General features: G+C 50.5%; 1 protein-coding gene across 1 annotated transcript; it reads right to left on the bottom strand.

The window, feature by feature from the left end:
- Positions 1–1,785: 1,785 nt before the first annotated feature.
- On the bottom strand, positions 1,786–24,578 carry SEMA7A (semaphorin 7A (JohnMiltonHagen blood group)). The gene is made up of 14 exons (XM_077317631.1): positions 24,421–24,578; positions 15,641–15,777; positions 14,583–14,621; positions 13,810–13,905; positions 12,591–12,678; positions 11,177–11,281; positions 10,718–10,863; positions 10,113–10,291; positions 9,546–9,654; positions 8,531–8,717; positions 7,400–7,515; positions 7,021–7,172; positions 5,959–6,032; positions 1,786–5,094 (listed from the first exon to the last, which is right to left on the bottom strand). Exons 1-14 carry the CDS (start codon positions 24,530–24,532, stop codon positions 4,673–4,675), a joined length of 1,962 nt encoding a protein of 653 aa, XP_077173746.1. The 5' UTR covers positions 24,533–24,578; the 3' UTR covers positions 1,786–4,672.
- Positions 24,579–24,656: the final 78 nt, after the last annotated feature.

The raw sequence follows: 24,656 nt of genomic DNA on the forward strand, positions 1-24,656 counted from the left end.
TCAAGAAGTCCTTGTAATATTTGCCACTTGGCTGCCGTCCTTCCTGTGATCGGAGGGAGAGGCAATTACATCACAGTTCCTGATGGAGAAACTTCAAGGTCTGAATGAGAATTGTCTTTTGTGGGAATGACTCAGTAGGAGCCTTCTTGCTTCTAGGCTCACAACAAACCCCCGAGAAGCCCAGAAGGGGGTAACCTACAAAGGAGCCTATTGATCAATCACACCTGTCCCTTTCCTCCCTTCTCTGCAGCCGATGACTCTGAAGAATGTCACTGTGAAGGAAGCAAGTTAGGTTGCCAAGTTTCATTCCTGTAGTACTGCATATAGGTGCAGGTATCTCTGACGGGGCGAAGGAACACTCCCCCAATTAGACTGAGAAAGAGGACATGGGGAAATCAGGATTACCAGCCTCCAGGTGGCGTCTCGAGATCTCCCAAGATTGCAATTTGTTATTATTAGCACTGCTAGTAGGAATGGAATGCAATTTATAGGCTGCCCCTCCCTGCGAGCAGGTTTGGGGTGGCTTGCAATACATCCATCAATAAAAACAGCAATAAAACATCATTAGAAGGTTGCCGTTAAAAATGGCACACCACGCTTTCCTATTTCACCAGGGCAGCTGGTTTTTCTATGCTTAGTTTCCTGTGGCGGAAGATCTTTCAATGCGGGGTGCAGCCGGACGGCATCAAGTTTTTAGGGAAGCGGAGGCGGAAGGAGGCCTGTAGCTGTTCTGATTTTTGTCCTGACCTCAACCATAGGCCTGGCGGAAAAGAACCGTTTTCCAGGCCCTGCGGAACTTCGCTAGTTCCGCTAGGGCCCAGATGTCTGTCGGTAGCCCATTTCACCATCCGGGAAACGGGCGGAAAAAAAAAAAAGCCCTTGCTCCGGTTGAGACCAGTTGAAATTCTCTGGGGCCAGGAATAACCAATACGTTTGCGTTTGTGGATCGTAATGTTCTCTGAGGGACGTACAGAGGACACGGAGATTGACCCCCCTGGAGAAAATGGCTGTTTTAGGAGGCGGACTCTGTAGTGTTAATTACCCACGCCTAGGGCTTCATCCCCAAATCTCCAGCAGGCTCCCAACTTGGATCTGGAAGCCCTAAACCGGATCCCCTGGCTTTGCATGGTCTCTCTGCAACTCAGAAGAGGATTTTTGCTCTAAACTTGTACCAGGATGTGAGCACATGCATACAGGATATGAGCCGAAACTTACACTTCCGTGGCGGTTCCTGTGAGGGCTTACAATCCCACAAAAGTACACTCATCCCAAAGGAGAGCGTTGGGTGACTCTGACATGATTCATGGAACCATTCATGGAGGAGGGAGTTTTCTCTCACTAGTTATGAGAGAACATGCCAATGAGCCACGCTTCAAGATCCTCTGAAATTCCTTCAGCATTACACCAGATGGCTTCCAAAGGTATTTGGACATGCACCTGTGGCTCCTGGCAGGGTTCGAAACCAGCCGCTTAAAAAACAAATAAACCAGTTTTGTTGAGAAGAGAAACAGACCTTGTTTCATTTGTTTGCTTATTCGACTGACATAATGCCTTTCTGACGGAGCCAGCTCAGGCCGGAAAACGACGTCCAGCGACATGGCAGTGCAAGTCATATTGAATAACATTTTAGAACCGTTCAAGCTGCATCAAAAATTAGCAGCTGCCTCTCCAAATCTTGCCGGCCTTTGGGTGGGTGGTGGCATCAGAGAACAACAGAGAGGGGCATTGTGTGCCAAGTACCCGGGCAAGACGGCCCATACAGCTCAAGAATGCCAATTTTACTCATTGGTGGTGATAAAGCTTTATTGAAACATCCTTTTCCCCCAAAAAATACAAAACTGTTTTCTTCTGTTACAATATATATATGCACACATACAACATGACAAATTTACACTCTATCAAACCGTTCATTAGAAATATTAAGGTGCTTAAAGTAGTGGGAGGAGGCATTTTCTTCATGGGTTGGAAGGCAAAGGAATGTAGAATCTCTGAAACAAGGTAAGAAGAACACAAGTAGTGCAAAACAGGTTATGTCTCCTCCTGGAAGCGCAGGTACAGGGGGCTATGCCTCCCCCACCTTAGCTAAAAGGAGAACACAGTTTAACTTCACAGTTTATCTGAGGAACACAGCCTCAAGAAAATAAGCAAACATTAACTCTTGAAACCAAACTTCCGCTTTCAACGGCTGGGCCCACAAAGGACCCCAAATGCAAATCTGTTTGGTCCTCCAACGCAAAGCCTGTTGACCCGGAGGTTTGATCCCACTGATGTCGCCAAATGCCCAAATAAGCACACTTAGGAATGTCATGGACAAACTCAGAAGAAAAATCAAAACAGATCAACTCCATTGTAAAGTTGTTATTCCAAAGGCGTAGGGTTCGCCCTGGAGCTCACCAGATCTCACCAAGGCTGAAGACCTTCTAGTTCTAGTGCTAGTTCTAGTGCTAGACTCCCAAGGCATGTTAACATTGCCTTCTTGGTGGTGCCTCCGATATTGGGGTATCTCTGAGTCAGAACTTCCTTTTATGGCCCTTGAGAGAGTCAAAACTGAAGATGGCTTCATAGAACAGCCTGGATGGGAAATTTGTTTGGGTACAAAAGAATGAGGGATGCAGAACATTATAGCATCGCCCGATATTTCCAGATCTCAGAAGATAAGCAGGGTCAGTCCTTGGATCGGAGACCACCACGGAAGCCTCTGCATAGGAAGGCAATGGCCAGCCACCTCTGCTTGTCAGAAACTAAGCAGGAAATAGCCTTAGACCAAATCAGGCCTTTGGTCCATCTACTCAGACTGGTAGCAGCTCTTCAGGATCCCAGGCAGAGGTCTTTCACACCAACCTGGTCCTTTCAACTGGGGATTGAACCTGGGACCTTCTGCCTGCCAAGCAGAGGCTCTTCCACTGAGCCAGGGTCCCAGATCAAGGTCTTTCAGTCAGCTCCTACCTTGTCCTTTCAACTGGAGATGCCGGGGATTGAACCTGGGACCTTCTGCATGCCAAGCAGAGACTCTTCCGTTGAGCCATGGCCCCTCTGTTCATAAGAAACCTCCATATGCTGCGTGAAATCCCCTATGAATGATGTAGGATCGTCCAATCTTCAGGAATCATCTCAGAGTACCCTACAGTCTGCAGCCAGTTAAGCTGTTGCATTTGTTTGAACATGCACATCAGATTTCTATTAATGTTTTGCCCTTTGCTCAACGGTTCAAGTCATCCTCTTCGGAAAGAGAAGGGAGGGGGCAGGGGAGGAAATGTAATGAACTTTTCAGCCCTTGGAAACAAGACGGGAGGGTAGGATGTTTGTCTGAGACTGTCTTGTGCCAGACTGGAAAAATGAGAAGTTGAAACGATGGGAAACAATCACAAGTGAGGGCACATGCTGTAGGAATTTATGCCCCTTCAATTACACACAGGCAAAGACATGGAGAATATCCGTGTATAGGAGAGGGCGGCAGAATATGGCCCAGTGGCTGAGAGCCACTTAGTGCTTTATGCATAATTTTAGCATAATTCGTTAAGGCACTGATTTGCGTGCGCATATTCGAGACCACATGACAGTTAAGGCAGGTGTCCCCAACCGTTCTGAGTCCTAAAGGCACCTTTGGAACTCTGGGTGGACAAGGGCCACCCAAAATGGCGACCAGAGGAGGTGGAGGCAAATCTCAAAATGGCTGCCAGAGGAGGCGGAGCCAAACAGACTATGCCCCTCCTCACAACTCCAGTGAAGAAAGAATCCTTGAGGAGGAAAAGGAACCATACTCTTGCTGATTTTCTTCCGGGCCCAAATTCATAGTACTGGCTACAGTATACGAATTGAGGCTGTCAGAATTGCTACTTTCTGTACCCCTCATTTTGAAGTCAGGGAGGCTTGTAATAGGACCTTTTCTGATCTCATTCCACTCCTCTAAACACGATCCACACAATGACTCACCTGAGTTTTGATAGCCACAATGATTACTTTTTAAAATCTAGGCATTGTGTGTGCGTTTTTTAAAGGCGTTTCTGCAGTTCTGCATGAAGTCTGCATTTCTGCTGTTTCTCGTTGCTTCTAATTGTTACTTTTTTAAAAAAGCACATCTTATAATAATCGTTAGACTCTTTTTAAAAGCGCATTGCAACCAATAATTGTGAAATGCCTTGGGAGAGAGTGTAGGGCGGGGAAAAGGGTAAATAATAGAATTACCAAATACCTGGATATTGAGGGGGCGGAGCCTGAGAGGGCGGGGTTAGAGGAAAGGTGGGACCTTGTTGGTATATACCAGGAGTGGCCAAACTGTGGCTTCTCCAGATGTCCATGGACTACATTTCCCATGAGCCACTGCCATTGTGGTGCATGGAGAGTCACAGTTTGGCCACTCCTGGCAAATAAAATCACCCAATTCACCCTTCCAAAGCAGTTGTCTTCCCCAGGGGAACTGATCTCTTGTGGTCTGGAGATTGGTCGTAATTCCCGGGATATTTCCAGACCTCACGCAGAGGCTGGCAACCGCTCGGATAAATAACTTAACATAAATTAAGGCTTAAATAATCAAACAGTCCTGTCCGTCCGTCACACAGGAGAATTCTGATGCCACGTCGGGAGCTTCCGCCCAAGTCAAAGAGACCTTGCAAAATCTTCTCAAATGCCGCGAGATTATCCGTATCAATAGAAGCGGTGGGAAGGCTGTAGGTCAGTTGAGAAAGGCGAAAATCGCCACCACATGCAGCAGTTCTAGCCAGAATGAAAACGATGCCGCCGTGGCCCGGTTACCGGCAACTGCACTCAGGCCAACCCCCTCCCGTGCTATTTGGGGGAAATGCAACAGTTCCTTCCCAATGATATTCACCTCCCTCTCTGGCCACACAGTCAGACACTGGTTTTCACGTGTCTGCTTAAACCACTGCTCCTGGGAGATGCAAGTGTAGTTGCCCGTTGAGTCCAGGGAAACCCGGTCAATAAAATAGGTGCAGGGGTCTGTTCCAGAGTTGCAGTGGGCCACAATGTTGTTTCTGTGGACCCAGCTGTACGTGGCGTGATGGGACGCGAGGGAGCAGTTCAGATAGTAACGAGAAAACTGGGTGGCGTTTTTGCAAGGCTCCCGGTGAGAGGCACCTGGAAGGGGAAGAAACAGTCCATCAGTTTATCAGGTTCTGTATTGTCTTTATTGTATTTCAAGCAGAGGCTTTTCCCATCTCCTCCTGCCTGGTCCTTGAACTGGAGATGCCGGGGATTGAACCTGGGACCTTCACATCCCCTCCTGCCTGGTCCTTTTATCTGGAGATGCCAGGGATTGAACCTGGGACCTTCTGCCTGCCAAGCAGAGGCTCTGCCCCTGAGCCAGGGTCCCAGATCAAGGCCTTCCCCATCCCCTCCTTCCTGGTCCTTTAACTGGAGATGCCGGGGATTGAACCTGGGACCTTCTGCCTGCCAAGCAGAGGCTCTGCCCCTGAGCCAGGCTCCCAGATCAAGGCCTTTCCCATCCCCTCCTGCCTGGTCCTTCTAACTGGAGATGCCAGGGATTGAACCTGGGACCTTCTGCTTGCTAAGCAAGAGGCTCTACCACTGAGTCAGGGTCTCAGGTGGAGGGCTATCCTGTCCCTTTAAATGGAGATATGAGGGATTGAACCTGCAACCTTCTGCAAGAAAATGTTTTGCCACTGAGCCAGGCTATCCCTTTTGAAGGGAGATACCAGGGAACTGATTGGCCATTGTGTGAGGCAGGAGGCTGGACTACGTGGACTCCTGGTCTGATCCAGCAAGGCTCTTTTGATGTTTTTAGGAAGGCCTCAGCTTCTATGTCCTGTTGTTCCCCCAGAGGAGCTGGTTGTCTGTTGAGTCAGACAGGATGCTGGACTAGATGGACCTTTCCTGGTCTGATCCAGCAGGGCTCTTCTGATGTTCTTATGTTCTTATGACCAACCACTCTTCAGAAGACCTAAATGTCAACAAAGATGAATTTTGCTTTGATCTCAGTACCTCCTGCGTCATTGTGGAGTGAAGAGGCGCAGATCTCTTGAGGGACTTCATAGGTGAGAGACTGCAACAAGTTTCTACAATGGGAAACAAGAAAGAGAAGCCGAGGATGAAAGTACGTCAATGTAAGACCGGCCAGTCCTTGTGATAATTCCAGGATTATGTCTGCCGTAGCAGAACGAAACACAAGCTTGTGGGCACCTTAGAGACCAACAAGAGTTTCAGAGTAGCAGTTTTCAAGAGTCAAAAATCCCTTTCTCAGACATGAGACAGACAACAGAAAGGGAGCTTTTATTAAGATAGAAGGACCCGACCTTCTACTCTGCTGGTACCTGACGAAGAGAGACAAGACTCTCGAAATCTTATACCCTGAAATTCTTGTTGCTGCTCCTGAACTCGAGTCTAACCGTTGTATTGCAGACCAAAACAACTCCCCTTGGAAAGGCATACAGGAATCAATGCTTTTAGTCTTTAACAGTGGGGTTGTAGCCCCCTTTGCTCGGTTAAAAAACACAGCTAGTAGAGATTACAGGACATATTTGTAGAGCTGTACATATGGAGTAGTTGGCCTAGTGAAAACTGCTCACAATCTTTGAGTCTCAATGATTTGGGGGGATGGTGGGGAGGGGTCTCGACAGAGTTCAAGGCCCCTCCAAAGCAGCAATTTCGTCCAGGGCCTAGTCTGCACACAACAGATAATGCACTTTCAATGCACTTTAGAAGTCGATTTTTCTGTTCTGCACAGGACAATCCAGCTGCCAAAGCACATTGAAAGGGCATTATCCTACGTGTGCGGAATGGGCCCAGGTGTCTGGCAATGTCAGCTCTCCGGCAATTGGCTGTCATCCGAGGCTGGCGATCGCAGCACAACAGCCAACAACAGACTGGGTTCTTTTGTGTGATCCGGCTCTCTCCCACACCCACATGAAACACGGGAGAGATGAAAGCAACGGAAAAGCACAGCCAGAGGAGTCACGCTGAGCAAAGGAAAGGGGCAAGAAGACAGGATGTTTCTAAGCAGCTGAAAAGGCACGAGGGGGGGAGAATGCACATCGAGGGGCATACCTGCTGTCATAAACTGAGATGCATTTCCCAGCGGCCCACCCGCAGTAGGGATCTCTCGCCAGGACGCAGCTGGCACAGTTGTCCTCATAAGCCGCACACATGGCCGTCGGCAGCTCCACCACCTCTGTCTCCGAAGCCACGAGCAGCACGTTCTGGGCAAAATCCCAAAAAAGGAACTGCATACAGCGAATGCTTCTAGGAGCCCCATCCATCCCAGCGCTCTACAGGCGTTGTAAGCCAATTCCGCACCCGGATGTCGGCACGGAGAAGCAATCGCTTGGGCTCCTTGCGCGCTACCGGGTCCTTGCGTGATAAATTGTTTCCCGCCTCCTTCTGGGCCACCTCCCCCCCATCCAATCTGACCTCCAAAGGTTCTTACCCTTGTGCTGTCCAAAACCATGGACTTGATAGCAGCCGGGTTTTGAAAAGGTTGTATCTCGAGAATATTCATGGGGCCGTCGTGTAAATTCACAACCTTGTGGATGGTCCCGCTCTCTGAGAAAAGAAAGAGGAGAGGGAAGACATTGATGTTCGAATTTGCAAGCTCAGTGGTGTATACGATTCAACAGCCTAGGAAGAATATTCTGCCTGTGGACATCAGGGGGGTGGGGGGGGATGTGTAGTTAAGCATATCTGGATTAAGGACGTCTTGATATTTTTCAGATAAACCTCTCCGGGGTCCTATGACCCATCCCCTCAACACAACAGATACCACGTGACAGGGCACCCACAACAGACACCCTGGGGCTGAGAACTGCTGAAGAACTGCACAACAACCCAGCACGCCCTTGTTGTTCTCCCCTCCACGTACTAACTTAACTGTGGCCAGCCCTGTTTAGCTTCTGAGATCAAGCTAGCTTGGGCCATCCAGATGAGGGTCTCGAAAAAACCAGATGTATTATTCGAACCTTCTAAACTTTCTCCACGGTCGGTTCTACGCCGATTTCCCCCTCCCATGTTTTCATTGGAGACGGCACAAATGCCACATCTGTTATGCGTCACCTTGACGCTACCAAACTCTTTCGTCGTGCGGAAAAAGAGGCTTGGGGCACAGAGTGTGGTGGAAAACCGATGAATAAATCATTGGAGTTGTGCATGAACACACCTGCCCGTTGGCGGGTTGTGAAAATAAGGAATTGCCTGTATGCGTGAGCCAGCAGAACATTCTCCTGCGCAAAAACCTATGGAAATTAAACGGACGGCCGCTGAGCAAGAATGCGCTTTAGAGTTTAGACATTTCTGAAGCAAGTAAATGGGAAGGAAAGGCAGAAAAGACGGTCTCTTCCGGATGAATAATTAGATTCTAAGCCAGCGGCATTTTAACAACAAGGTTATTGGGATTTGAACTTTCAAGAGACCAAGTCCCGGATCTGACTAAGGGAGCTGTGATGTTTGAGAACTTCGCTCAAGATCAGCGAGCTTTGGGGCAGAGCAGGGATTCGAACGCAGATCTACATCTAGGGCTTCACCACTTCATCTTGCCGACTGTTATAAGCAGGAGACGCAATACCTGTAGCCAAGTAAAGGACGTTGTATGTCTCCTCATCTGCTGCCTGGACTGAGTGGACCACGATTTTCTGGTACTGGTGCTTGTTGTGAAATAACATGTTTCTTGGCTTCACCCTTTGTAGGACTTCGGGGTTACTGTTGGCCACTTTGTAGGTGTAAGAAGGAGTCGGCTTACTTCCTTTGATACACTGCCAAGACAGAAATGGGAGAGATGACACCATGGAGCAAAAAGAGACATCTCCTTCTCAACATGACCTACATCTGACAATTCTCAACATGACCAGCATCTGGCAATCCTCAACATGACCTGCATCTGGCAATCCTCTTCTCAACATGACCTGACCTGTATCTGGCAATCCTCTTCTCAACATGACCTGCATCTGGCAATCCTCAACATGACCTGCATCTGGCAATCCTCTTCTCAACATGACCTGCAACTGGCAATCCTCAACATGACCTGCATCTGGCAATCCTCTTCTCAACATGACCTGCATCTGGCAATCCTCTTCTCAACATGACCTGCATCTGGCGATCTGAATCAGTGGGACAGAGGCATGATGCCTCAAAGATTATTAAGTGGTCGACTATATGCCAAGACATCTGTGAGTCTGCCATAGGGATTTACCACTGTTTTGGAAGATCCTGTTGGGCATTTCTTCCAACAGTGTCATGGGAGCCCGATTCAACAAGGGGCCGCAGTTTTTCCAGGCAGAATCAGCAATGGGTGGAATATCAAATAGCAGGAACATCGCAAAAGCAATCTTATATGGAATTGGATTCCCCCATTATCAGCTGATGTTCACCAGTCAGGGATCTCCATGCCTTGATGTCTATATAACAAAACTGGTGGACGTTTTTGGGTCCCAGGACTACCAATAGGTTTGCACCAGTGGAATAAGGCGCTCTCCAAAGGACCTACTGGCATGTTCCAGTTAGATGGAATATCTGCCTTTAGGTGGAGCTTTCCCATACAACCCAATTGTGGCCACAGCAGAGACAGCAAGCAAGGTCCTTACCAGGCCGGGTCTCCAGCCAGGGAATCCCCCGGTGAAATCTAAGAGAGGCGAAGTTTCGAAGATTTTCGTAATGTCCACCACCGAATAGACACAGACAGCGGAATAGCCCCTGTGGATATGAAGAAGTGGAGGATAGTCAGGCCTTTCATAGAATCCTAGAGTCGGAAGGGACCTCCTGGGTCATCTAGTCCAACCCCCTGCACTATGCAGGCCACTCCCAACCCTCTCGCTCACCCACTGTCCCCTGCCACCCCCTTGAGCCTTCACAGAATCAGCCTCTCCGTCAGATGGCTCTCCAGCCTCTGTTTAGAAATCTCCAAAGATGGAGAACCCACCACCTCCCGAGGAAGCCTGTTCGGGGCCAGGATCCCTAGCATGCATCGTTGCCAGCCTCCAAGCGGGCCCTAGAGATTGCCCCACAAGATACCCCCGATCCCCAGAAGACAGAGATCAGTCCCCGTGGAGAGAACGTCTGCTTCGGGACGGAGACTCTGCTCTTACGACGGATCTCCAGACGGCCCACTGAATAAAACGATGTTTTTGCATCCCGCGGAGGGGTTCGCTCACCACTCGTTCGAGAACAGCCCGTACAGCTTCGTTTCGGCCCAGTCGTCCGAGCGGACAACGAAGACGTCTTGCACGAGGTGGAAGTGGTGGTCGGTGTTGCTTCCAAAGCAGTGCATGGTGGATTTCAGGAAGGTTGACCATTTGGTGGCGGAAAGGGCGCCGGGACCTCCTCCGTCTCCCTGCGGAAAGGGAAAGGGAAAACAGAGCAGTTGAGTGACAGGGGGGCAGCAGTGGTCCAGCATCCTGTCTTGCACAGTGGCCAATTAGTTCTTCTGTCAACAAGACGGCAGAGAGGCCCTGATGTTGCCTCCAGGTTCTGAGATTCAGGGGCATAGTTCCCCTCAAGCACCATGGATAGTGAATTTCTCCTCTGTTTCTTCCCGTGGCCATCACTACATCCTCTGGCCACCACGTCCACCTTGGGCACAATAGACACTCAACCTGCAGGGTCGGGGATGCCGGGGATCGATCTTGGGACCTTCCGCGTGCAAGACAGACGCGGTGTCCCCCGAGCCGTGTTCCATCCCATGAACCTGCTAGTCATCTAGCCTCTTTCTCTGTTGCACCGCAAGGATCCCCAGTCCACTCCGCCCCCAGCTCTTTACCACACACAGCTGAGCCACCCTGGAGATGCGATTTGGTGCCTCCGGATTCTTGACCCACTCTGGATTGTCCTCTTGGAAGAAGAGATAGATTTTGTCCAAGTAGGCCTCCTTGTTCTTTATGATGGCCCCCTGGATCAGCTTCGGGCCTGCAAGCGGAAGAGACAGGAGATGGTTGGGCGAAGTCTTCTGGGGGCCAAAGCTAAAGAGCCCTGACTTCTTTAAACTTTCTTCACGTTAGCTGCCCTTTTCTGCACATTTTCCAGTGCGATCATCACCTCAGGCCCCGCATCTGTAATACAGAGGGGGAAAGGACCGTCCTACCTTATAGGGCTGTTGTGATTTTTGCACAGCGAGAGTTCTGGAGACTCTAAAGCCCTCTCATGCGTGTTTGTGCATTAAAGGGAGAAGAGTTAAGAGGAGAAAGAGACACGGGTCCCAAACAGGAATCACCACACTTACTGTTCCACAGATTATCTCCGGTATACAGCTCCCTCGGCCCTCTCACCCGGCGGAAACGGACCTGGTTTCTCCCGTTCCTACTGATGGCTGAGAAGATATTGTCTTCTACAGGAGAAGGAAACACAATCAGAGGGTTGCGGAAAGGGTGATGGAGTTGTAGCTGACTTAATGTGGACGCTGTAGGGCTTTCAAGGTGAGAGACGTGAAGAGGTGGGCTTGCGTTCGCTTGGCTCTGTGTGGCGACCTGGGTCTTCCTCGGAGGTCTCCCATCTGCTGCTTCACTTGTGAGGGCCAGGTGCATCAGACCAGATGTTCAGCTGATCGGCCATGGTCTCTACCCAAATGGCTCCATTAAGAACATCAGGAGAGCTCTGCTGGGTCAGACCAATGAAGGTCCATCTAAGTCCAGCCTCCTGTCTCACACAGGGGCCAGCCAGTTCTTCTGGAGGGTCAACAACAGGACAGAGAATCTGAGGCCTTCATGAGAACATCAGGAGAGCCCTGCTGGGTCAGGCCAATGAAGGTCCCTCTAGTCCAGCCTCCTGTCTCACACAGGGGCCAACCAGTTCCTTTGGAGGGTCAACAACAGGACAGAGAATCTGAGGCCTTCATGAGAACATCAGGAGAGCCCTGCTGGGTCAGGCCAATGAAGGTCCCACTAGTCCAGCCTCCTGCCTCACACAGGGGCCAGCCAGTTCCTCTGGAGGGTCAACAACAGGACAGAGAATCTGAGGCCTTCATGAGAACATCAGGAGAGCCCTGCTGGGTCAGGCCAATGAAGGTCCCTCTAGTCCAGCCTCCTGCCTCACACAGGGGCCAGCCAGTTCCTCTGGAGGGTCAACAACAGGACAGAGAATCTGAGGCCTTCATGAGAACCTCAGAAGAGCCCTCCTGGATCAGACCACCAAGGCTCCACCTAGTCCAGCCTCCTGCCTCACACAGGGGCCAACCAGTTCCTCTGGAGGGCCACAAAAACAGGGCAGAGAAGCCACGGCCTTCCCCTGACGTTGCTTCCTGGCTTTGGGATTTGGAGGCTGAGTGCCTCTGAACATGGAGGTTCCCCTCAGTCACCCTGGCTAGTGGCCACTGATAGACTCACCCCAATGGGCCACAAGCGTCCCTCTATGTCTGTGGCCATCACTACATCCTTGGGCAGAGAATCCTACACTTTACGCACTCTGCGTGTCGCGAAGTAAATTAGTATCCTGAGATATTTCTTTGGGGGCCAAAGCTAAGAGCAAGAGGGGCTAATGATGCTGGGTGAACTTCCTCTCCCTCCCAAAAAAACCCCACTTCCAATACCAGAAAGGGCACACGGATCACGTGTCAGCAGGGGGGGGAATGGCAAATATACTACCAAAGACCTCTGGTAAAGCTTACTGGCTGTCACCCTCTCAGAAGTTCACAGGCGTACCGTAAAAAAGGACGAAGGAATTTTGGTCGAGGTTAAAAGGGGCCACTCCATAGGGACTGATTTCTGACGACTCTTTCATATTGTTTGCCTGCAAGGAGGAAAGAAAAACAGGGGAGATGAGTCAGACTCGTGGCCTATTAAAGCCAGTATTGCCTGTTCTGACCAGCAGCAGGTCATCTGGAACTCTGCCATAGGTCTTTCACACCCTCTGCTACCTGGTGTTTTTAACTGGAGATGCTGGGGATTGAACCTGGGACCTCCTGCCTGCCAAGCAGAGGCTCTGCCCCTGAGCCAGGGTCCCAGATCAAGGCCTTCCCCATCCCCTCCTGCCTGGTCCTTTAACTGGAGATGCTGGGGATTGAACCTGGGACCTCCTGCCTGCCAAGCAGAGGCTCTGCCCCTGAGCCAGGGTCCCAGATCAAGGCCTTCCCCATCCCCTCCTGCCTGGTCCTTCAACTGGAGATGCTGGGGATTGAACCTGGGACCTCCTGCCTGCCAAGCAGAGGCTCTGCCCCTGAGCCAGGGTCCCAGATCAAGGCCTTCCCCATCCCCTCCTGCCTGGTCCTTTAACTGGAGATGCTGGGGATTGAACCTGGGACCTCCTGCCTGCCAAGCAGAGGCTCTGCCCCTGAGCCAGGGTCCCAGATCAAGGCCTTCCCCATCCCCTCCTGCCTGGTCCTTTAACTGGAGATGCTGGGGATTGAACCTGGGACCTCCTGCCTGCCAAGCAGAGGCTCTGCCCCTGAGCCAGGGTCCCAGATCAAGGCCTTTCCCATCCCCTCCTGCCTGGTCCTTCAACTGGAGATGCTGGGGATTGAACCTGGGACCTCCTGCCTGCCAAGCAGAGGCTCTGCCCCTGAGCCAAGGTCTCAAGTCAATGTCTTTCCCATCCTCTCCTGCCGGGTCCCTTTAACTGGAGATGCCGGGGATTGAACCTGGGACCTTCTGCCTGCCAAGCAGAGGCTCTGCCCCTGAGCCAGGGTCCCAGATCAAGGCCTTCCCCATCCCCTCCTGCCTGGTCCTTCAACTGGAGATGCTGGGGATTGAACCTGGGACCTCCTGCACGCCAAGTAGAGGCTCTGCTCCTGAGCCAGGGTCAGGAGCTCACAGCTCTGAGCTCTGCACGGCTCCGAGCTCACAGAAGCAACCAGAAGTAGCCAACATGCACCAGAACCATCGTTCTGCATCCCAAAAAAAAAACCAAAATCTCTTTACATACCCAGTTCCAGCAGGTCGGAGAGCACCCGTTACTCCCACAAACCAGCAGCTTCCCTCTGAATTTCGCCACCAGCGTGAGATAGTTCTCGGCCTGCGTCTGCAGAAATAAAAATAAAGGAAGGGGAAGATAAGGGACGAGGCCTTCCCATGCACAACAGGAAGGCCAGATCTTCTCGTTCCAGGGAGTGCCGAATCTGTCGGCTGACCTTGGAAATCCGAGCCCCTGCAAAGTCTGGGAATCAAGGGACGGCAGGAGTCTCCCACAGCGTGGGGACGAAGAGCCGCTTGCTGGCTTCAGAGAGGTCTTCGATAGCGTTTGAAAGCCTGTTGCGAGATGCTTCATCCCAACGCCAAAAGGCCGGCCTGCGAGACCCTTGAACGAGGATCTTCAATTCGGTGCCCGTTGGCACCAGTGTCAAATTCTTTTCTTGGTGCCCCTCAAGTGTTCTTAAGATAGTGGGCGGACCAGGGGGGCATTTTCCTGGCAAGGCTCCCGAATAGTTGCAGGAGATTTCATTGGCTGTGTAGTTTTGTTTAGAACATTGCTTTAGGCAGTAGCTGAAACCGCAACTCAAGGCCCCGCACAGAGTGACAGGAGGCAAACCGCAGAAGTCCTTCCGAGGGGGGTCATTCTGTGAAAGCACCCAGCATGAACCCCAAAGGGGCTCGGAGGTCCGGGAAGGTTGTGAGGACCCCTGCTCTGGACGGAATCGAGTCCCGACCCCCATAACCCACCCTGTTCAGAAACGGCTGGAGCGATTCAGCCCAACTTACCGAATTTGTACATTGGGACTCGGTGACGTTGAAAGGTTCCTGAAAGAGAGAGGAAATGACCGTCAATCTGGTGACTGTCTGCACGCTCGGATAGCTACCCACCCACTCACCAGGACAAAAGCCACGTAAAAAGGATTACACAGGCTGATCACTGCCTTAGAAGGGACAGCTTTCTCTCTCTGTCTCTCTCTCTGTCTCTGTCTCTCTCTGTCTCTCTGTCTCTCTCTCAAACTTTTAGTTTAGGAAGAATGTCAGAAGAGCCCTGTTGGATCAGACCAGGGGTCCATCTAATCCAGCCTCCTGTCTCACACAGGGGCCAGCCACTTCCTCTGGAGGTCAACAATAGGGCAGAGAGACCAAGTTCTTCCAAAGAATATCAGAAGAGCCCTGCTGGGTCAGACCAGGGGTCCATCTAGTCCAGCCTCTTGTCTTGCACAGGGGTCAACAGCAGGGCACTGAGGCCAAGGCCTTCATAAAAAGAGCTCTGCTGGATCAGACCAGTGAAGGAGAAATAAAACAGAAACAAAAAACGTGCATCGCTCAAGACGTAGATGGCATGTCACACGGCCGACAGATATGCAATCCAGAACTTAAACCCATGGACATTTTGGTTTCTTTTGTATTGAATCGGTTGGGTCAGTGACTTTGGCATGAAGTAGCCCTCAATAAATCTTTGTTGGCCTTCAAGGTGCTACCGGACTCTGATTTTATTGTGCTTCTTCAGACCAACACGGCTACCCAGTTGAATCTATCATTTGGCATAAAGGGATATTAAGACACACGCTTTGGGGCGTGGCGTCTGGCAGCCGATACGTTTAGGTAGCCCAAACATGGAAGTTTCGTTCAGCCATCAAGGCGAGCAATCCTCAACAATGTCTCCCTACCCTCCATTTGCAATCTTGTGGCTGTAAGTTCTGCAGGATAACTGCGTGAATCATATTATTTGACATAATGGCAGACACTTCTTAGATGCCAACAAGAGTTCCAAATTTTTGATTCTGTACAAGGTAAGACGCCTTGCACCACCACACTACCAACACACACCCCTTTGCCCTTACTATGCTGTTGTCGTTCTCATCCTCAAAATTGAAGTGGTAAAGTTTGTTAACTGCGCCCACGTAGACGGAAGAGCTTCCATTTTCATGGTATAGCGTGACGTGTTTCTCTTCGGCAGTGAACGAGAATCGCTTTCCTCCTGTAACGCAAAAGAAGGACAAATTCAGTACTCCAGAAAGCGTTTTCATATATTCTGCGCACAAAATCCATCCGAAGTGGCCATTCCGTGGCAGCCGGATGGGTGACCTTGGGCCAGTCACAGTTCTCTATGAGCTGCCTTTGTGGGGCAGTTCTCTCAGAGCTTTCTCAGCCCCACTTACCTGTGGCGGGGAGAGGAAGGGAAGGCGATTGTTAAGCCCCTTTGAGACGAATTCGGGGCGTGAAAAGCAGGGCGCAAGAAAAGCCAGCTCTTCTCGAAAACAAAACTGTTCTCCTTGCATCAATAAGGTTGCCAACCTCCAGGTGTTATTCAGAGGTCTCCTGCTGTGACGATTTACTCCGAAGGACCCCCAGGTGCTGCCTGGAGGCTGGCATCCCTGCAAGCCCAAGGTCATCCAACCCGTGCATTCTCTTGCAGCCCTAACATCTAAAACAGCCCTAAAGGAGTTAATCTCTGGTTTCCAGTGCCACAATAGCAGCGCTGTGTCCGGTCAGCTGTCCCGCTAGAACAAAAGGGTCCCAGTCACATCCTTCCCAGCCTCAAGCTGGTGTAAGTTCGAGGCCGCCCACACCGACTTCACCACACTGCCAGGGGTTGCTGAACCCACGCCCATGCGGTTGGCTTATTATGTGCCCCCCCAGAGCTGTGTGCTGAAGTCAGCAACAGATGTTGGGCAAGCCTCAGCATCCCTATTGCCAGGGGCGGAGGGCAGGAAAAGGGGAAGGGTGAGCCTGAATTATGAACCGTTTCTTGTGGGATGGGAACCAGCAGCTGCAGGAGCGAGCGTGGGGTAGTGGTTAAGAGTGGCAGCTTCTAATCTGGAGAGCTGGGTTTGATTCCCCGCTCTTCCACATGCAGCCAGCTGGGTGACCTTGGGCCAGTCACAGCCCTGATATTACTGCTCAGTCAGGAAAGAAGAAGGAAGAAGGAAGAAGGAAGAAGGAAGAAGGAAGAAGGAAGAAGGAAGAAGGAGAAGGAGAAGGAGAAGGAGAAGGAGAAGGAGAAGGAGAAGGAGAAGGAGAAGGAGAAGGAGAAGGAGAAGGAGAAGGAGGAGGAGAAGGAGAAGGAGGAGGAGAAGGAGAAGAAGAAGAAGAAGAAGAAGAAGAAGAAGAAGAAGAGTTGGTTCTTCTGTGCCACTCTTGTCTACCCAAAGGAGTCTCAAAGCAGCTTACAATCACCTTCCAATGGTAAAGACCTTGATCTGAGAACTTGGTTTAAGACCAAAGTGCCTTTCAACCAAGAACTTGGCTCTGCAATTTGACAATGTTGTTTTGCTGTAAAACTAGCCTCTGTTTGACCTGCTGCCCACAAACACACAAGGGGATGGAAAAGCGATTGTTTTCCCAAGATGCAGAAAAATGAAAGCAATATTTGGGCTGAGCATCGTTTTCTTTGGTCGACAAAGAAATACCAGCTTGGCATGCCAGAAGACTATGCAAGGTCCTCCACCCAAATTCCACATTCCAGAGCTCAACAACAAAAATAAAATTTCCTTTGAAGGTCTGAAGGTCAAATAGATTTTATAGTCATAGAGTTGGAAGGGGCCATACCGGCCGTTTACACCAAGACGCCCTCTAGCGTTTTCATGGCAGACTCAATACGGGGTAGTTTGCCAGTGCCTTCCCCAGTCATTACTGTTTACCCCCAAGCAAGCTTGAATAATATCTTCTTACCCTTTCAAAACAACACGCCCAACCTGAAACGGGCCAGTAAGGCCAACCAGACCACACAGTGTGGGTGGTGGAGAAATAGCCTCCCAGAGAGAGGTAAAAAAAAAAAGAGGTGGGGTGGGGAAAATCTGATGGGATGCTTGTGAATTAACTTTGCCATGGGAGTGAAGAAAAGGAGGAAAATCGCAGCAACGGCACAGATTTATATACCGGAGATACAGCAAACAGAAAACAAACTGAAAGGAGCAAAATCCATGCAGAAGGGGAGGGAAAGTCCGATGCACCTGTGAATGAACGGTAAAAGCAAAGGAAAACACCAGGGCAAAAACGGCCCATGTCTTTTAAAAACAATTCAATGGATCTGTCTGTCTAACAACCTGACGAATATCTCGTCTGCTGGGGAGAACAGTTTATTTCTGTGTATCTTTGAGAAAACATTTTTTTTTTACTGTTTTTGCATCAAACTCCAGGAAAGGAAGCATTGCTGAATGAAATCAGACCATGCAAATCTAGCTTTTGCGGGGAGGCAGATCGCTCTTTGCATTGTAGGAAGTCACACAGCATTTTACATACACAAACAGTATTTTCATTGTGTGATGGGGCAGGAATTTCAGAGGAGTGAACCACCAGGACCAGAAGGGCTAAGAGCAGCTTGAAAACAAAGTAGCTCATTGTGTTGGTGGGAAATGAGCAAAAGAGCTGACGTCTTTTGGGGTTTTATTTCGGACTGCGCTGTGTGGTGTTGCATTGTGTTGTGTATTCGGCAGCTTCCCGGGTCCGGCAAAGTCACGTCCAACGGATCAACCTGTCAGGGATCATGGCACTAAATCTCCCCCTCTGCCCATATTTAGATCTGGCTCTCCCCTCCCCTGCAATATTTTAAAATTCGGACTTCTAGTATGAAAGGCCACAGGGTGAAAGTTGAGCTGGCGGCCGCTCACGGCTAACATTCAGAACAGACAGATCTCATTCCATCAATAGAACTGCAGGCTTTGTGCAGCCACAATTTGCCCCGGGGCTGTGCGGGGAGAAGGCGTTTAACCCTTCCACTCCCGCAGGGTTTGGCTATCCAGAACTGGTCTCCTTGATTCAGTGTGATAAAAGGAGGAGGGATTATGTCTTTTAAAGCAAGACTTTGTTCCCCACAGGAGCATCGGAAGGAATGGTGGGAGAAAAAGGATACCTAAGGTTTAGGGCTGCCAGGTCAGGGTTGGGAACTACCTACAGATTTGGGGGTGGAGCCAGGAGAGGGCGGAGTTTAAGGAGGAGAGGGATACAATACCAAGCTCTCTGGAGATCACTTTTAAAAGCAGAAGGTTATCCCTGGTAATGTCCCCTCCCAGCTATCCTTATACTTATTTCATTTGTATTTATTTCGTTTGTATTGGATTTATTTTATTTCATTCCTCCCTCCACGAGCCCTGCCTGTTTTTCTTCTCTGCCAAAAATCCGAGGCTCAAAAGAAAAGAGGGGGCAGGAAATAACCAGTGGGTGGGCCAGACAACCGACGACCACAAAGCTCTCCGACATACAATTATCACCAAAAACCTCCCTTCCAATTTGGGATTCCAAGACGAGCCCAGGTTTTTAAATTCCGAGATGAGTCTAGGTTTTTTGACACCTGTATGTGACTCACAGAGTAATGGATAGGTAGAACCATGTTAAATTTGGCTCAAACGCTGCCAGTTAGGAAAAGGAGCGTCTCCACGGTGTAAATAAAACTTGCAGAGGCCTGGCTGCAGAAGTGAGTCCTGGACTGGACCCAGCTAATGTGACTCCAAGGTAAAAGGGAGGCTCAGTGGAAACACAGAAATTCATCTGTCGCCCGCAGACGTCCAAAAGAGATCTTAGATGATTCAGCATCACAGGCCAATTTATTTAAAGAACCATCGATCCTGTCACGGTGTGGTATAGTCAGCAATCTTTCCCAGACAGGCGAGTGGTATCTCAAAAGCACAGCAGTTCTTATTTTCCTTAAGGTTTCATGTTCAGAAGGCATATAAAGTTCAGCTGGAAGCACAATTTAGGCTGAGTCTGGGGAAGGGATGGACTGCTCAGTAGCCAATGCGGCGATTTTCTCCAGAGGAACTGGTCTCTGCGGCCTGGATTATAATTCTGGGTACTTGCCAGGCCCCACCTGGAGGTTGGCAACCCTTCATTTAGTGACAGAGTAACACCAGGGGGGGGGGGACTGTGACTCAGAGGGAGAGCAGCTGCTTGGCATGCAGAAGGTCCCAGGTTCAATCCCTGGTATCTACAGTTTGAAGAACCGGGCAATTGGTGATGGGAAAGACTTTGGTCTGTTTTGCATGCAGGAGGTCCCAGGTTCAATCCCCGGCATCTCCAGTTCAAAGGACCAGGCAGGAGGGGATGGGGAAGACCTCTGCCTGAAACCAGGGAGAGTAGCTGCCAGCCTGAGCAGACAAATCTGACCATCATGGACTAAGGGTCTTATTTCAGTGTCAGCAACTTTGCATGTGTTTCTACTGCAGTAGGACGAGGATAGTAGAGATGCCAACCTCCAAGTGGGACCTAGGAATCCCCCAGAATTACAACTCAACTATATACTACGGACATCAGTACCCCTGGAGAAAAGGGCTGAAGGTGTGCATGGGGGTGTCTTTCTAGCATGCTGCAACCTTGACAAGGACTATATTCAGGACAGAACCGTGCTGAGCAAACAGAAATTATGTTTGGAGAAGTGGCATTTCCCCTTTGCAGGCAAGGGAGAAGTCAGCTAGCCTGGAAGGAGAAGCAACATGTCTGGAACAAAAACAGAACTTTGGGGAGGAAGAGGAGACCAAAGGTTCCTTGGGGAAGTCTACAAAGCTAAGAAGAATTCTAGAGAATCCTGGCAACAAAGACAGAATCCAACCTTGAGATCCCCCGGGACCTTCCCCGGTAACCTTAATGGCCAACCCACTCCAAAATTTAAGAAAATGTCCATCAGTTTCCATTCATGCCTTCTCCAGTTTTGCCTCCTGGGAAGACAAAATATCCGGGAAGACGAAACTTCGCCCCGGCCTCGTTCTCCTCCATCTTGCCCCTGTGGCAGCTGGCTAAGTTACGGCAATGTTAGCATTTCTTTCTCCAACAAAAGACCAGAGGGCAGGTGCAAAAGTTCAACAGAGACATCTGCACCCAGCCAAGTGGAACCACATCGCTCAAATACCAGCCTTGGACTGAGCCCAGAATTCTCAGCCTCCTAGAAAGGTCGTGGAGAGACAAGAATGGAAATAATTCAGCATTAAGTGGCCACCCAGCTCCAAGGTGCCCTCAGGTGAGCTACCAGGTAAGGGCCTCTGTAGATCAACACTCTATATTAAGCAACTGAGTAGCTGCCAAGGAGAGCACACCTGTTGGGGCAAAAGACAGAGTAGTTTGTCCCAGTGATTTAATCTTTGGTTGAGAAGCTCCGTGGAGTCGTAGCTGACTTACGGAGACCCTAGCAAGCTAAGAGCTGTCCACAGGTGGTTTTGCATTGCCTGTCTCTGTATAACCACCTTGGAGGTCTCCTCCCTTCGTTCCTCCCCAAAGAAGAAACAGATACCCTGCTTAGCAACCAAGATCGCACAGGAATTGAGAAACTTCTGCCTCGTCATTCACCCCCCCCCCAATGGGGACCCAAAGTAGGTTAGCATATCATATCCCCCTGCTGTATTTTGATCCCTCGACATTTCTCGCCTTGAAAAGTCCACCAAGGGGTGACTCAGACAGAAACAAGCTTCTGAAAACAACACCCAAACCTAAACTGTTTGGGGGCTTTGTAAGAGGTGAAGGGACAGTGGAAGAGATCTTTTTTTTAATTCCCCTCCCTGGGCAGCCAGTTATCATACACAGATTGCAATAAATTTTTCAGAATGCCTTTTGGGGATGTTCCCTGGGCACAGCTGCCAGGAAACGAAATTGAAAAGTACAGGGTAAGTCTGAAATAAGAGATGACCAAGGGGGAAAATTGCCTTAATTCCCAGCATGAGTTTTGGGCTGAACTACTGTCATTCATGGCGGGTGGGGTGGGGGGTGGACATAACTAGGGATTGTCTTTTTTACCAACCAGAGACAGAAATCAGGAAGGAAAAGGGTTAAAGGACCAGGCAGGAGGGGATGGGAAAGGCCTTGATCTGGGACCCTGGCTCAGGGGCAGAGCCTCTGCTTGGCAGGCAGAAGGTCCCAGGTTCAATCCCCGGCATCTCCAGTTAAAGGACCAGGCAGGAGGGGATGGGGAAGGCCTTGATCTGGGACCCTGGCTCAGGGGCAGAGCCTCTGCTTGGCAGGCAGAAGGTCCCAGGTTCAATCCCCGGCATCTCCAGTTAAAGGACCAGGCAGGAGGGGGTGGAAAAGGCCTTGATCTGGGACCCTGGCTCAGGGGCAGAGCCTCTGCTTGGCAGGCAGGAGGTCCCAGGTTCAATCCCCGGCATCTCCAGTTAAAGGACCAGGCAGGAAGGGATGGGAAAGGCCTTGATCTGGGACCCTGGCTCAGGGGCAGAGCCTCTGCTTGGCAGGCAGAAGGGCCCAGGTTCAATCCCCGGCATCTCCAGTTAAAGGACCAGGCAGGAGGGGATGACATAAGGTTGCAAGAGCTCAAGCCCAAAATCTAACATCTGTCCACCTTTGATCTCCATAAACGACGTATAATGGCTGTGCTGATTGTAATTTTGCTTCCCTTAAGATATGCCCATAACGGTATTGCCGGCCGGTCTGTTTGCCTTGTCAGATCAGAACTTTGGGGGCAGGTCTGGATGTTCCCCCTGAATCCCAGCAAATTGTTCCAAGAGAGAGGCCTTCTAGGAACAGCCAGTCTTCTCCGTAGGTGGAGAAGAATCGGACAGTTCTCGAAAACTGGTACAGAATGGCATTCTGACACTGTGCCAGGGATCAGACTGTTCCTCCTCCTCCTTCTCCTTTTCCGATGCTTTTCTCATAGACAGCATCCCACAAAGCCGGCTTAAGTGCTTTGACTATTTTGAGAGTCTTAAATTGGGTGGCGGAAGGATGAGAAGAGAAGCAAACGGGAAAGTCGCTTAGTCATGCAAGCCCTGGTCCGGATGGTCCAGGCTAGTCTGATCTCAGCAGATTGCTAAGTAGGGGTGACACTGGTGGGAGATTGGATGGGAGACCACTAAGGACGCCCAGGCCTGCTCACCCTGTGTTGGGGCCACAATATGACAGCACTTGTCACTCTAACCACAGCGAGTGGTTTTGGGCCAGACGGAGGCAAAGCAGAACTGAAACGCGTCAGGATCTAAAAAAGGTACTTTCTTTAGCTGACATACACAGACCCACCCCGGCCTCTGGACTTTCCTTTTCTTTCCTGTCCCCAAACAATGAGAGAAATCAATGCTGCCATTTTACACGGAGAGCCAATAGAAGAAGGAGAAGGAGAAGGAGAAGGAGAAGGAGAAGGAGAAGGAGAAGGAGAAGGAGAAGGAGAAGGAGAAGGAGAAGAAGAAGAAGAAGAAGAAGAAGAAGAAGAAGAAGAAGAAGAAGAAGAAGAAGAAGAAGAAAAGTTGGTGATTATATGCCGCTTTTCTCTACCCAAAGGAGGCTCAAAGTGGCTTACAGTTGCCTTCCCATTCCTCTCCCCACAACAGACACCCTGTGAGGTGGGTGAGGCTATTCCTGCTCGGTTAGAGCAGTTTTATCAGTGGTGAGCCCAAGATCATTGCATGTGGGGGAGTGCAGAATCGAACCCAGCTCGCCAGATTAGAAGTCCGCACTCCTAACCACCACACCAAGCTGGCTCTTGTATATAAGTTATAAGGTTATACCTCAGGCTGCCGGCCCCAGGTAAGGACCATTAGTCCACCAAGGTCAGAACTGTCTACTCTGACAAGTCACTCTCCAAGGTCTCAGGCTGAGATCTTCCCCATCCCCTCCTGCCTGGAGATGCTGAGGATTGAACCTGGGACCTTCTGCCTGCCAAGCAGGCCCTCCCCTAATATAGGTTTTCAGTGGTGCTGAACTGTTGACTCTCTCAGTAGCGGCATCCATTCAGCAGAAAAACAGCTCAAGATATTTTTAGCCAACGGGATTTCGCCGAAGCCGTTCACGTCAGAGCTGCCCCTCGGGATTACCTGCCTACCGGGTCGGGGATTGCCTGCTGAGATTCTCCCCTGCATGACGGTGACTTCTCCAGCCTCATTAGGGATTCTCAGGGGAATGCATATTTACTATTTTGCTTGCTGCCCCTTGACACTTTTGCTCCGTCGCAATAGGAAAATCCTGCTCAGTCTCCGGCCAAAATGAGGTGTTATGCCCACAGAGACCCAATGAATCGTCTTCAGGATTTCTTTTTCCATCTTTCATACACAGGAAGGGCAATTAATGGCATAAAGAACAGTTGGGGTTTCCTATACCCGACTTTCACTACCCTAAGGAGTCCTAAAGCGGCTTACAGACACCAGGGTCCCAGATCAAGGCCTTTCCCATCCCCTCCTGCCTAGTCCTTTCAACTGGAGATGCCGGGGATTGAACCGGGGACCTCCTGCAGCCAGAATCCTTTACGCCTAGAACAGGGGACATTTTTAATTTATCTAGAACAGCAGGCTGGCTTGTCAATTTGTTACTGGCCGCAGTGGTTAACGTCCACTTTGGTGACCCAGCGGAAACCTTTGGCTTTTTACAGGGATGGGGGACGGGGGACAATTTCTAGATCTGAAGACTCAAGAATATAGATCTTTGAATACGTGCAACATCGTGAGAGGGGACGTAGGATTAGAGGCTGGACAAGATCGGATTCAGTTAGAGGGGGAGTAAAATAATGGAAGAATACCCGCAAATTTAACCCCAGCTTGCAACGCACCATCAGTTTCCCTGCGCTCTGCTCCTTTCCTTAGAGCCCTGTTGGCGATGAAGCATTAAAACTCTTTAGGCAAAGGCAAAGAAACCGCAGCTCCCTCTGCCCAGACACCTCCGTCTCTTCCCTTCCCTTCCCTCTCCGTCTCGTCCTCACCTGCTGCCGGCCCGGCGAGGATGCGGGGTCTAGCCGTCCAAAACGTCGCCAGGAGAACTGGCAGCTGCCAGGCGCACAGGAGGAGTAGCGCGGCGGCGCGCTCCAGCCTCATGATCTCCCCGCCCTCCTCCGGCCCAATCGACTCTGGAGCTGCGAGCAGTGCCGTAGTCTAAAGAGGCGCGGCGGGGAGTGGGCGGGGCCGGCCGAGCCCACCAGCCCCCGGGTTAGAGGCGGCC

Source organism: Paroedura picta, chromosome 18 (assembly GCF_049243985.1).
Source record: "Paroedura picta isolate Pp20150507F chromosome 18, Ppicta_v3.0, whole genome shotgun sequence".
In the NCBI taxonomy this organism is placed as follows: domain Eukaryota; kingdom Metazoa; phylum Chordata; class Lepidosauria; order Squamata; family Gekkonidae; genus Paroedura; species Paroedura picta.

What these genes read in the sequence shown, in the direction of transcription:
- SEMA7A (XM_077317631.1), bottom strand. Translation starts at nt 24,532, where the DNA reads ATGAGGCTGGAGCGCGCCGCCGCGCTACTCCTCCTGTGCGCCTGGCAG. An exon ending in CCTCGCCGGGCCGGCAGCAG is followed by an intron (nt 15,778 to 24,420) that starts GTGAGGACGAGA and finishes TTTGCGTTACAG; the next exon opens with GAGGAAAGCGATTCTCGTTC. An exon ending in TGGTTTTGGACAGCACAAGG is followed by an intron (nt 7,173 to 7,399) that starts GTAAGAACCTTT and finishes GATTTTGCCCAG; the next exon opens with AACGTGCTGCTCGTGGCTTC.